Source organism: Patella vulgata, chromosome 7 (genome assembly GCF_932274485.2).
Source record: "Patella vulgata chromosome 7, xgPatVulg1.2, whole genome shotgun sequence".
Lineage (NCBI taxonomy): Eukaryota > Metazoa > Mollusca > Gastropoda > Patellidae > Patella > Patella vulgata.
Window position 1 is genome coordinate 10433155 of NC_065885.2, and position 14583 is coordinate 10447737.

Here is a 14583-nt window from a genome sequence, read left to right on the forward strand (position 1 = left end):
TTTTAAATCACAAATCCTTCTTTGAAATTTAATGTATACCTAACGGCTTCAATTATTTTCAGACAATCCTTCCCAGTAATCTAATGTGGGACGGAGGATTTTCATTGTCATGTTGCTAAATGATTCTCACAATCATCACATTTCAGAGAAAGAGAGAGAAATGGGGTTTAACGTCCACTCGACACAAATTACGTCACGTTGGGACTAACAAATGTTTCAATTTTATTTCAATATTTTGCTTGCGAGTAGGGGTCTTTAGCACACTGATCCGCACTGAATATTTGCTTGGCCGCGACAATCACTGATAAGGATGACATTGATGCGGCTTAATGAGCTAGAAATATTAACTTTTTTCCTGCGACAAATTAAATTCTAAAACATTTTTTGTATATATTGGAAAACTGGAGGATCGGGAGAAAACTCAAGAGGTTTGAAAGGCGACCCTACTCCTTGTCACGTTCAAGCGGGGAATTGAAACCACGCCTTTTGACTCAATGACAGATGACAATAATTTTCATACCTTTTTCCCAATTCATTAAAATTTTCAGCAGGATCTTCTTGATTACTTCCCCTTAATCGCTCCTTCTCTTGAACTGGTAATAAAAATAATCAGGAATTAAATATTCAAACAAGTACAAAGATAGGTTGTCAGGCAACCAAACATATGATCACAGCAGCTATACAGTCCATATAGCTTGTCGCCTATATATTGTTTTGTAAATAATGGGAGCTTTTAAAAGACACTAAAACCTGATCGTGAGACACAACCCATTATGTAATTAAGTAAGATTTTTCAAAGTTATCAAGGGCAATAATAAATTAAAAGTCAATTGAATGGTAACTTTTTGAATCTTGTATTACACATCTATTTTTCTAATCTGTACAAAAAATGATTACTTCAGATATTTTTTAAAACAATTTGTGCCAGGAGGACCACCCTATTCACTGAGCCACTGTGGCATCCAGATTATTTGTAAGCTTAAAGCAGGGAAGTCGCTAACTCAATATCATCAAGTCTTCGGCATTGCCAACACGACTTATTGGTCAATTTAAATCAACATTGATGTTGTGATCTTACCGTGAAACGATATGCTTCTGATATGCAATATTTAAGACAAAATGAAAATTTTCAAATTGTCACAGAAAGCTTTTAAGTGCCATTTGTAATGAAGTGACTCAGTGAACTAGGCTAAACATACCCAACGGGAGAATACTTCCGGTATAGACTGGAATAACCAGATGCAAAAGACTGCCATTTAATTTTGACTCTTCGCATATTTCGCTGAACATAACTGATTAGAAATTACGGTAAAAACAGAAATGATTGAATGTAAATCAGTGTACCGGTATATACATTCATACTACATTAATACATGCATTCCAACCTATTTGTGTCCATTTCTAGGTGCCAAAGAATAGAGATTTAGCTCCTTTAATATAAAATCCGACTCACCATGATATTTGTCACCTCTATTTCGTTTTATAATACATACAATAATCAATATTAGTAACAATATCGCTATAGCAACCATCATACCAATAAACCATCCAGAAGATAATATGTTGGAACGTTTGAAAGCTGAAATAATTTCAAAATATTTAATAATAGTGTCTTTTGTCTCAATCTAACTTGAACATCAAACAAGATTTACCATTGTTATGAGAGAGAGAGAGAGAGAGAGAGAGATTAACCTCCACTCCACAGTCCTCTCAGGGTTCACATATGGTTTCAGGACTAACATATGGTTCTATTTTATTTCAATAATTCGCTTGCGTGTAGGGGTATTTAGCAGGGGAAGAAATCAGAGGTCCTGAAGACAACCTACGAGTTTGGAGTTGGGACTGGCTACCCTACGGTATAATATATATGACAAAATCAGTCTAACTGTTTAACGCCCTGCCATCCATTGACTTCCGGGCAGTAGGATTAGGAAATGAAAGTTTCTCCACCGATTGGGTTAATGCAAGCCAAAAATCCTGATGCACTTTCTTGGTCAACGCAGGGACCGAACATGGAACCTCCAGGTAAGCGAGCTAATGTTTTACTCACTGACCCACTGTGGCCCCCCAAAAAACAAAAAAGCTTCAAAACATAAAAGCATATTAACAGCTAATTAAAAGAGCTCATGGTAATTCAATTCCAAAATAAACAACAAAATCCAAATCATCAACAATAATACAATTCTTGTCTCTGTTTTCAATTCTTCCAAATACATAAAAAGTTTAAATATTATTCACAATCTCACGTCAGAATTAAAGACTTCAACATGCAGTTGTTAGTAACGTAACTATGGCAACCAATTACAAACCTCTATGAATATGCTTAAAGCTTTCAGTTGTTATGGTTACAACAAATACCTCACTAATATCTATGTTAGTTGTTGTTGTAATTAGAGGACCTTATCAAATGACAAAATTTACAACATTCATTAGAGCCAGTTTATTTCATTTACGGTGGTCTGCATCCTTACATTGCAGTAACAACATGCAATGCTGGAACTGTTATTTAATAAAGGTTTTTTTTTTTAAAAACTGGCCTATTTGCCCCATCTTTGCGTTCACACGCGCAAGTTCAGCTGGTATAACAATCAGCAGGGATTTTAAACCGGTTTAATTTGCACGTGTGAACCAGGGCCCTGTTTCACGAAATTTTAACTAAGATAAAATCCAAATTTTAGTAATTTGATTGGATAATATTATATTGATTTTAGTGCTTAGCCAATCAAAATTGAAGTATCTACTAAAATTTGGATTTTATCTTTAGTTAAAATTTCGTGAAACAGGTCCCTGGTGTTATATCATTATAATTATTATACTAAATCTTATAAAATTGTCTGATGTTAATTTATTCGATCAATGCTGCAAGGCTTCAATCAACATTATAAGTACAGTACATGTATTTTAACCTAAAGGAAGGCAATCAGTGAATTGGATAAAACAGTGGATTTGCGGGGAGATTTTATTTAAGAGTCAGTCCATTCTCGGAAACCCATCTATTCTCAAAAATATTAAAATTCTTGGTGTTCAATACGAACATTTCTTATATTACAACAGACTTCCTCACTCGACAGCCTGTAAAACACTGTGTCTGTTGGTTTTTTTTGAGAATGGCATCGGTAGGAAAATATTTCATATTACATTTGAATTTCTCACATAGGACTGGACAGCCCATAAAATACTGCAGCTGATGGTTTTCTGAGAATGGTATCAACCATGCGAGTTATTCTACACTGATATCACGAAAATGCTTGAATATTTCAAAATTCAAATATGATTTGAAATCAAGAACCTCCCCCATCTGTCGTGCTATTGTTGTTTGTGATCGAGCCATTTAAAAAGACTCTAGCCATCACTGGATACCAATTACCTAGTGAATTTGAAATCAACAAAACTTAAAACAGAGTAATTTATAGCCTACTCCATTATACTCAGTCATAATGAAATAAAGATTAAATATCCACCGCCACCATCCCAAAATAAATAGATGACATTCATTATTTACTCATTTATCTTTCCATGAAGCATCGAGTAATTTAATTGTTTATTACTTTGCTTTAAACATACATTATGCAAGAGTTAAATCTGCCAATTGCAGGTCTTTCTTATCTAAATTATTAATTAGGCATTAATTAACTTATCCAGACCATAATCAACTCTCGATGTCATAGCTAGCCTGCAATATTTACTGGATTAGAATCCTATCTGCTGCTCAATGCTCATTTATAATTAAATCAAAAAATGGATAATCGAGACTATGTTTTTATCATAGCGACTTTAGTAATGATCATCGAGGCTAGGCCCAAAATTCAATTGCTAAATACTTGGTTCAGAGTGGATCAATTTGACTGAAATTTTCAGCAAATTCTCTTTACATTATGTAGTTTTTATCTATTATAGTGAGAACGGCCAGCTCTATATCTAATCTCCCATAATGTATCTTTAACCTAAGCAGAAAATGCTTGTTATTGATTTTAGTCAAAATACTGATGTATTGAAACTACAAACTTAAGTTTCATCAATCTCACTCAACAAAGCATCAACAATTCAAATTGCTTATCTTTGCTCAGCTCAAGCAGAAAATGTCCATCATCGAACTCCGTCAAAACATTCATCTAACGAACATTTACTCCAAGTCTGAACATTCTACCTCAATTAAGTTACTGCGTTCAAAAAGCTGACAGATGGATGGACAAAACCCATTTTAATAGGCCCTGCTTTCTCTCAAAAGTAAGAAAGAAAAAAAAAAAGAAAAGAAAAAAAAAAGATCATAAATGAGAGTAAAAAACACAGCAAATCTTCCTATATTTATAAGATAAATTATACATAATAAAAGCATTAAGAATATATGATTGCCCTAATGCACAAGAGAAAATCACAAAAACCTTAGCGTTGGAATTAAGAACATACACTGAGAATCTTCGGGAAATTTATATCCAGGTTTTCAAGCTGTTATTTATGCAAATATTTTAGGATAATTTTATATATTAAACTTTGCTTCCATCATTCCACGACTAGTACAACAGCTGGATAATCTTCGGGAAATTTATATTTATATACATGTTTTCAAGCTGTTATTTAGTCAAATATTTTAGGATAATTTTATATATTAAACTTTGCTTTCATCATTCCATGACAAGTATAACAGTTTGATAATTTTATATATATATTAAACTTTGCTTTCATCATTCCACTATATGTGTGAAATAGGTTTATTTAACGTCTGCTTCCACCGAGGTGATATACTGTCATTAATAGTTTTATACTACTACTTGTCTTTAACAAGCACAACAGTACTGTGGACCAGGAATTGAGTACGACGTCATTGCAGTCATCATGGAAAAGAAATGAAATGGGATTTAACGTCCTACTATTCTGCTTCGACTGAGCTAATGAAGATGGGCATGACAGTGTGCTATGAGGGAAATTTTGCCCGGACAGCGACGCCACCGTGGCTCCAGTTATCTTGGGAGAGAGAGAGAGAGAGAGAGAGAGAGAAATGGGTGGGGTTTAACGTACATTCGACACAAACTTGCCATTTCGGGACAAACATATGGTTCCATTTTATTTCAATAATTCGCTTGCACGTAGTGGAAGGAAACCGGAGGACCCGGAGAAAAGCCCATGAGGTTGGACAGGCGAACATACTCCTGGTCACGTACAACTGGGGAATCGAAACCACGCCAGTTAACTTGATGACAGACCTTATGATACAGCACATACGCAAACCATTCGCCAGTCCAACCCCCCTCATCTTGGAAGTCTACTGACGTGCATTTGTGTAAAGAACAAGCATGCCAAGCCCACAGGCTTTTTTTGAAGAGTGTAGCCCCCAAGAACAACAAAATGAGTAGCGCTGGGCCTGGTGCAAAAATATGGACATAGAGTTTTGATTTATCATATACTGGTTTAATTCAAAGCGTTAAATTCTATAATTCCAACGCCATAAACATTATATATATATATATATATATATATATATCAGCAGAGTATAAACAAACAATAAACAAAATGAACATACCAGTGCCTCCTGTTGTGAAAGTTCGTTTTTCACTGGCCATTTGAGCATAGTCTTGATCACCAGGCACTCCTGTTTGAGCTACGACACGAACCTCGTAAGCTATACCTGACTCCAGATTATCTACTACAATCCAGTTATTCATGGCGTCGTCATTCTTGTGTACATTCCATTTACCTACTAAACCTACAAATACAAATCAAATGAAATTTAACATCTTACTTTTCCACTCCAACTGGGATAATGAAATGAAATGTGGTTTAACGTCCTACTGTTCTGCTCCGACTGGGCTAATGAAGATGGGCATACGCAATACAGTGTGCTATGAGGGAAATTTTGCCCGGGCAGCGGCACTATGGCCCTACTCTTGTACTAGTAATTGGATACAACAATAAACTATACTTATGGAAATGAAATAGAGTTTAATGTCCTACTGTTCTGTTCCGACTGGGCTAATGAAGACGACATACACCATACAGTGTGTTATGAGGGAAATTTTGCCTGGGCAGCTGCACTATGGCCCTACTCTTATATCGAAGTCCAACTGCCAAAGGATCTTTTACGTGCATGCCAATGTATACATTGGACTTCGGTTTTCCGTTCCATCCGAACGACTAGACAGCTGTCCTTGTCAGATCCTCCATCCTGCACCACTGACAAGGGGAAACCACGTTGGAAAATCCAGATGAACTTTCTCGGCCAATTCAGGGATTGAACACCCGACCTCCAGGCTAGCGAGCCAGCGTCTTACCCACCATGACTCCCCTGGGCTAATGAATGCGGGCACACACCATACAGTGTGCTATGTAGCGCTGCCAATCGATAATATCGGAGAATTATATTTTACTTACAATCTGTTTTGAAAACATTCATAATTTGTATATGAATAACGAATAATAGATCATTTCGGGACTAACATATGGTTTTTAATTATTTCAATAATGCGCATGCGCTAACTATTCGGTATTCGGCCACCCCCCCCACCCCCACCCGCCCAATTTGCTTTAGGCCTTTATGACATCATGTTATAAGACTTTTCATTACCCTGGAAATCATTGTATGTAAACATGTTGGTAATAAAAACGTGTATTTTTTTAGGTATTTTCAACTATACTCAAAAAAGATAACATACCAAATCTTTTATATTCAACATAGTAATCAGCGCCAACTCTTTGACCTTCTTTATCTGGTAGCTTCCATGTTACGTTGACCGAATTAGGTCTGGATAAGGCCTCTAATATTTCAGGCTTAGCTAATGCTGAAAAATATTAATATAGAAATTCCAAAATGTATGTCCCAACAAGAGAACTGAAATAAAGTTGAACGTTGTACTTTTCTGCACCAACTACTGGGCTAATGACCACAGGCAAACGGCATGCTGTGTGCAATGGAGGAAATTTTGCCTGGACAGCGGCACTATGGCCTGCTCTTAATTCAGAGATCTTTAACAAGATACATATATGACCTTGGCTCTTCAGCTCATCCAAATGACAAGGGAAATCAGAGAGAGAGAGAGAAATGGGGTTTAACGTCCACTCGACACAAACTAGGTCATTTCGGGACTAACACATGGTTCAATTTTATTTCAATAATTCGCTTGCGCGTAGGGGTCTTTAGCAGTGGGAGGAAACCGGAGGACCTGGAGAAAACCCACGAGGTTGGACAGGCGAAAGGGAAATCAGACCGGAAAATCCTGAAAAACTTTCTCAGCCAACACTGGGATCAAATCCTGGACCCGGTTTCACAAAGCATTCTTAGACTTAAGTTAAGAAATTACTCAACTTTCAATCACTGTTCATGAGAAATGTCTTTGATCCAGAAACACAAAACTTTGCACATAGTTTCTTATTGATGTATTTGATACATGAAAACAACAAAAGTTTTATAAAAGGCTATATTTTAGTTAAAATAAGGCAAACAATTCTGAGTAAATTCTTAACTTAAGTCTAAGAATTCTTTGTGAACTTGGGGCCAGGATCTCCGAGTCAGTAAACAAGTGTTATTATAATTACCGATACACGTACAGTGCCCCCCCTACCCCCCCCCCCCCCTCCACACCACCCAACAATAGTGTTATCACAATGTCAAAATTCATCTAAACAATTAAATTAAAACTCACGAATGCTTTTTTCTGATGTTTTAACATCTATAATATAATGGCTGCCTTTTCCTTGTTGTGTTCTACCCCAGATAAATATACGATATTGTGTGTCTGCTTCTAAACCACCGAGATATGTTTGATGTACATCAGCACCTAGTGTTTCCATTTCCTTCATGTCTCCATAAACAATACCATTAACTTTAAATTAAAAAAACATTCAATCAAAATAACATCCACAGTTGTTTTGATGTTGATATATGCGCCCAAGCTCAATATCAACCTCTATACTAAAATAGAGCTGGTTGAAAACAGACACTAAGCTAGTTGACCAACATTTTAAGTGCTAAATCAAACATTTTAAGCGCTAAATCAAACATTTTAAGTACTAAATCAACCATTTTAGTCGAAAACACTAAGTATATTTCGAGAATTTTGTTAAGTTTTTATTCTGCTTGCATTTAATAGAATTGAAAAAGTTTATTTAGTCTTTGTGTGTATGACAGATGTGAAACAGAATAGAACCGCATCCCAGAACAGTATACTAATTTTAAGATATGGCGGCCATTTTGAACAGAGATCTATTCTTGAAGTATGAAGTATATGGATCTCTGTGTGGATATGGTTTAAACTCTTGTCAACAAAATATTTTGGTTGTCTGAGACCAACATGTATTCATTCTTATTTTTAGGGTTATGGTTGCAATGTGAGGGGAAGAATTTTTATCAAGTCAGTCAGGTTTTCACACCTGGAACATCCTAGTCGAGAGTACCACGGCCCCAATATTAAGACATATAAATGACCATATATAGTAATATAAATTAATAACTTACTGGGTTGATAACCGATATCATAACCAGTTATAATACCATTCTTTTCTACAGGTTCACCCCAGGCTAACGTAAAGTGTGTTGATCCTACATTTACAGCCGTGAAATACGATACAGCAGTTGGTACTATCAAATATATAAAACATACATATATAAATATATATCTTATTACAAAACAATGCACGAATCAATAAAAACTCTCAAAGTTTTACAATAATGCAACTTTATCATTTGTCTATCAAAGTCAACTTTTTTGTGCTCTTGTATATTATTGGACCAGTAATTTATCACCAAGTGATACTCAGCTTGTAGTTCAATCTGAGTAAAACACAGATCCTATTTCGTTTCGTTTTTTTATTGTTCAAAATTTTGTTTTACTTGTCTTTACTACACTAGGATCTGGAAGAGTTGTTATATAACCTGCGTTATGGATGATGTTAGGGATTAGCCAATGAAACGGTCTGTTACGGCGAGTTTTTGGCGTGAGGTGCACGGAACTGTGGGTTACCCACTAGAAACATCAACACTGATTGATTAATCAAATAATTGACATCATAAGGTCAAAAGCCGCTTTCATGACCCCTGACACAACCTTCCACTACAACAGGCCATCCAAAGTATTAAAAAACTAAACGAAATATAGATCTGTATTCTAATCAGATTGCTTGTAGTTGTTCTTCTGGGAGGCGATGCTCTTCTAAAAAAGCTTAAGACTTCGGGCTAATGAAGACACCATACATTGTGCTATAAGGGAAATTTTGCAAGGACAGCACCACTAGAGCCTACTCTTATATCGAATTCCGACAGTCAATACATGTGCGAGTCCTACAGTGTGGTATATGATGTGGTACAGCGATATCTTAAGACAGCGCCAGTACAGCCTACTCTAATATCGAATTCCAACTGCCAATGAAATGAAATGGGGTTTAACGTCCTACTGCTCCTATACTGGGCTAATGAAGATGGGCATACGCCATACAGTGTGCTATGAGGGAAATTTTGCCCGAGCAGCGGCACTATCGCCTACTCTTATATCGAATTCCAACTGCCAAGGGATCTTTTACGTGCATTCCAATGTATACACGGGACTACGTTTTTTTGTCTCATCCGAAGGACTAGACAGCTGTCCTTGTCAGGCCCTCCGTTCTGCACCACTGACAAGGGGAACCACGTCGGAAAATCCAGATGAACTTTCTCGGCCAATGCAGGGATCGAACACCCGACCTCCAGGCTAGCGAGCCAGTGTCTTAACCACCTAGGCACCGTGGCTCCCAAACTGCCAATACTTGTGGGAGTACTAGTATATGATGTAATACTGCGATATCTTACCTCCTTCTGGTGTTGTAAAGTTAATGACATTACTACCATTAGAACTAAAATAAGCATTAGTTGCTACCACATCAGCCTCTAGGTCCGAGAATGACGGCAGGTCTCGAACTTCTGTCCTTACTTTTTCCACCTGCCTTCGCTTCCGTCGTCGTTTACCTCGTGATGGGGTGTGAGGAATAAATATTTCTTTCATTGTTGTGTCTTGTTGATCTTTCTTCCACACTCTCACCTATAGAAACAAATGAAATAGGGTTTAACGTCCTACTGTTCTGCACTGACTAATGAAGATGGGCATACAGCATACTGTATGCTACGAGGGAAATTTTTGCCCAGACAGCAGCACTACGACCTACTCTTGTATCGAATTCCAACTGTCAAGGCTTCTTTCCCTTGCATGCCAATGTGTACACGGGACCTTGGTTTTTCGTCCTATCCGAATGACTAGATGTTGTCCGTTGCCAGGCCCTTCGTTATGCACCAATAAACAAGTAATCAGGTACATTTCAATAAACGATCGACTTGTTGAATATAGTCTCATCCCCCAAGAAACGTGATTGTGTTGTCTGATTTGTTGTTTCTATGGTTACGTGTGCAGATTCATGAAGAAGAATTTCACCTTTGATTGTCATCTGTTAAGGTTTCCTTTACTTTCATCTCAATGCATACGTGGCTTAGCCTCTGACTTTCATCCAATGTGAATGAAAAGGCAACACTTTCCTTGCCAGACCCGCCCCCCGGATTCCAACTTGACCGCTCTAACAGTGATTTAATTTGTTGTATGAACCTGTTGTTGAGAATGTCAAAACAATACAACACCCAGAACAGACAGAGAAAATTACACGATATTTTCTATCTAGGAACTGAAAAACTGACCTTGTAACCTGTGAACTCTCCTTGCATTGATTTTGGACTCGTGTCAACTGGATCCCATCGGAATCCGGCGCTTGCACTAGAAATATTCTTTTCCGGATCTAACTCAAAATTTTGAGGAACCACTAACGGTGCTGTCAAAAAAAACACACAATTTTTTAATATATTGAGTAAAGAGGTTGCCAGACAACATACAGCAGTCCTACTGAAATGTAATGTTTTATTCCTTGATTTGATGCTTAGTTTTACTGGAATCAATTACTTAGTCATGTAAAAAAAAAAAAACTCTTCTAATGTTTTTAAAAAGAATCTTAAAACTGAACTTTTTAAACTATGAGTTGACATTCTAATTTTTTAATGTTTTAAAACTATTGTTTTAAGTTATATGTATTTTAGTTGTAAAGAGCGTCTTGGAGCAGTTTATTAGCTGGAGAGAGAGAGAGAGAGAGAGAGAGAGAGAGAGAGAGATAGACCAACTAGGTCATTTCGGGACCAACACATGGTTCAATTAAATTTCAATAATTCACTTGCACATATGGGTCTTTACCAGTGGGAGGAAACCGGAGGACCCAGACTAACCCAACGAGGTTGGACAGGCGTCCCTACTCCTTGTCACGCACAACCAGGGAATTGAAACCACTGAGCGCTATACAAATTGATTATTATTATATAATAATCAGAAGTAGAAGAATTTAAAACTATGGCTACAACAATCCATTATTATTTAAAGACCTCCAAATTTTTGCTTACCAGCCTGTCCAGAATATCCTGTGATAGGTGTAGCTTCACGTAACGGCCAACCGACTTGGTTTTTAGCTTGTACAGTAACAATATAACGCTCGTAGACAGTATCAACAGGTATTTCTTTACGACTGATTGTATGATCATCTATGATATAACTTTCTACCGTGTCATCTCCTTCTTTCTGTACCGTTATATTATAAAAAAAACCTTCGGCATTTAGATCGATCTTCTCCATTGGCTGAAACACAAATTTTAGAAATTAGAATTCAGTGTTTAGCAGTGGTGTCTTGTTTGACAGTGTAGCAGTGGTGTTAAGTATATGGTGTGCTGTGCGACATTGTAACAGTGGTGTTATGGATATGGTGTGCTGTGTGACACTGTAGCAGTTGTGTTAAGTATATGGTGTGTTGTGTGACAGTGTAGCAGTGGTAAGTATATGGTGTGCAGTGTGACACTGTAGCAGTGGTGTGATGTGTGACACTGTAGCAGAGGTGTTAAGTATTTGGTGTGCTGTGAATGTGTGTAGCAGCCATGTTAAGTATATGGTGTGCTGTGTGACAGTGTAGCACTGGGCTGTGTGACACCATAGCAGTGGTGTTACAGATATGGTGTGTTGTGTGACAGTTGTGTTAAGTATATGGTGTGTCATGTCCAGACTAAGCAAGTTATAAAATAACATCAAAGTTAATTAACGCAAAGCTGACAAAACATATAAAATTCCTTTACTTCACTTACCTCCCATTCCACGATCAAAAAGTTGGTTTTTTCTCCAACAGTTTTCACATTCTCGGGATGATGACCTGGACGAGCTATCGGTGTTCGACAGATGACCGATGTATGAGGACTGGCCTGACCGACTCCAATCCGATTCACGGCTTTAATACGGAATGTATAATTAGCATACGGAGAAAGAATAATCTTGGCCTGTCTTTCGTTGGCTTTAGGTTGAGCTCCCATCTCCCAGTGTTCCGGTGCATATGAGGTGTTGTATTCTAAGATAAATTTCTGTAACGGTGAGAAATTCTCTTGACTGGCATCAAACTCCCATCGAATCTGTGCCTCTCTACCTAGACATGTTAACACAGTAACATTGTAGGGTGGATCCGGTGGAGCTGAAAATAAAAAAAAAATTGACATAAGGGAGAGAGAAAGAAGTCGGATTTAAGGTTTAAACGACAGAAACTAGATCATTTCGGGACTAACATGTGGTACAATTTCACTTCAATAATTTGCTTGCGCATTGTCGTCTTTAGAAGTGGGAAGAAACCAGAGGGAGAGAGAGAAGTGCGGTTTAACATTCACTTAGACACAAACTAGATCATTTCAGGATTAACATATGGTACAATTATATTTCAATAATTTGCTTGCATGTAGAGGTCTTTCACAGTGGGAGGAAACCAGAGGATCTAGAGAAAACCCATGAGGTTATTTATAAGTGTGTGATCGAACCCACACCACTTGACTCAATGATAGACCTTATGATCTAAAGTGTATGCAATAGACGGTTTAAAAATAGACAGTTCTATCACAAACTCATTCAAGAATGGCTATATACTCTTTCAAAGCAAACTGTCTGAGAAATACAAATGTTGAAACCTTATTTTAAAGCTACAGAGAGAGAGAGAGAGAGAGAGAGAGAGAGAGAGAGAGGGGGGTTTAAGGTCCACTCCCACTCGACACAAACTAGGTCATTTAGGGACTAACATATGGTTCAATTTTATTTCAATAATTTGCTTGTGTGTAGTGGTCTTTAACAGTGGGAGGAAACCAGAGGACCCGGAGAAAACCCACGAGGTTGGACAGGCAACCCTACTCCTTGTCACGTACAACTGGGGAATCGAAACCACACCAGTTGACTCAACCTTATGACACAATGCGCACATGCTAACCATTCGGCCATCCAACCCCCCATTTAAAGCTACAGTTATAGAATGATAAAATACCTTTAACTTTCATCGTTGCCCATGCCTTATCTTCATCTAAACCATTACTCGCTATACAGGTGTAATTCCCTGTATCTTTACTGTTGGTATTCTTAATAATCAAATCTCCATTTTCTTGTAAGACTCGATCGTTGTCAATAATAACAGGTTCATTGTCCAAATACCAGGTGTATTTTAACTTGTGTTTCTCATGTGGATCTGTCAGGGCGTCACATTTGAACATGGCGTCGTTCCCGTGAATTGGTTGAAGATTTACAGGTTCAGTTGCTATCAACGTCTTTCCTAATAAATAGAAAATTAAATCAAGAGTCATAGTTTTAAAAAATGTCAGTCAGACAAGATGTGTTCTAAAAATAAATTCTGAAAAAAATTTACTCCATATAATAGACAGTTTCTTTGAATTATTTCTTGTTTTTAACATTGCAAGATTTTAGATTGGATTGTAGTTTTCTGGAGGTGGGGTTCAGTCAGCCAGAATATGTGTTCTAAATTAGAATATTTAAAAAAATCACTATAATATGACAGTTTCTTTGATCATTTCTTGCTTTTAACATTGGAAGACTTTAGATTGGACTAATATTTGGGTTGTTTTTTTCTTGAGTAATTTCGTTCCCTACTTACAACTTCTGGCCAGAAGATTGGCTGAAAAATATTATCAGTGAGACAAAGACTGGTGGAATGTCTAAGGCCTGTTTTCCATGTATGCGTTTTCTAATGCAAACATAATGGGATCATTTTCATGTAACCAGTAAAAATGTGCACGTTTCCTTGTGTATATGAATGTAATATGCATTGTATATTTGTATTATCTTACCTCTAACCACCAAGGTACCATTAGCATTGTCTTTACCAAATCTATTCTCCACAAAACATCTATAATTACCACTATCTCGTAACCGTACACCCTGTTCAAATAATTACATGAAATGAAATGGGGTTTAAACGTCCTATTTTTCTGCTCCTAACCTGGGCTAATAAAGACGGGCATATGCCATACAGTGTGCTATGAGGGAAATTTTGCCCGGACAGCGGCACTACGGCCTACTTTTCGAATTCCAACTGTCAAGGGATCTTTTACATATACACATGACCTCAGTTTTTCGTCCCATCCGAATGACATGAGGTGCACAGAATTGTGGGTAACCCACTAGAAACATCAACGATGATTGGTTTATCAAATGTCTGATGTGATAGGGTCAAAAAGTCGCTTGTATGACCTCTAACGTGAACTTCAACTACAACCGGTCAGATCTT

The 14583-nt window shown here is 37.2% G+C and overlaps 1 protein-coding gene across 4 annotated transcripts in view; it reads right to left on the bottom strand.

Moving 5' to 3' along the window:
• Positions 1-14583, bottom strand: part of LOC126827188 (neuroglian) — a 91651-nt gene that overhangs the window by 7511 nt on the left and 69557 nt on the right. For 3 of the 4 annotated variants that reach the window (XM_056102373.1, XM_056102372.1, XM_050556426.1), the window contains 13 exons: positions 14144-14234; positions 13330-13611; positions 12122-12498; positions 11393-11624; positions 10646-10776; positions 9773-10001; positions 8447-8569; positions 7635-7814; positions 6648-6773; positions 5519-5701; positions 3290-3367; positions 1454-1579; positions 521-593 (listed from right to left, as the gene is read on the bottom strand). In XM_056102373.1, the coding sequence (XP_055958348.1) occupies positions 521-593; positions 1454-1579; positions 3290-3367; positions 5519-5701; positions 6648-6773; positions 7635-7814; positions 8447-8569; positions 9773-10001; positions 10646-10776; positions 11393-11624; positions 12122-12498; positions 13330-13611; positions 14144-14234 (2231 nt within the window). The remainder of the gene's footprint in view (positions 1-520; positions 594-1453; positions 1580-3289; positions 3368-5518; positions 5702-6647; positions 6774-7634; positions 7815-8446; positions 8570-9772; positions 10002-10645; positions 10777-11392; positions 11625-12121; positions 12499-13329; positions 13612-14143; positions 14235-14583) is intronic. The other variant, XM_056102374.1, reaches the window with a different exon arrangement.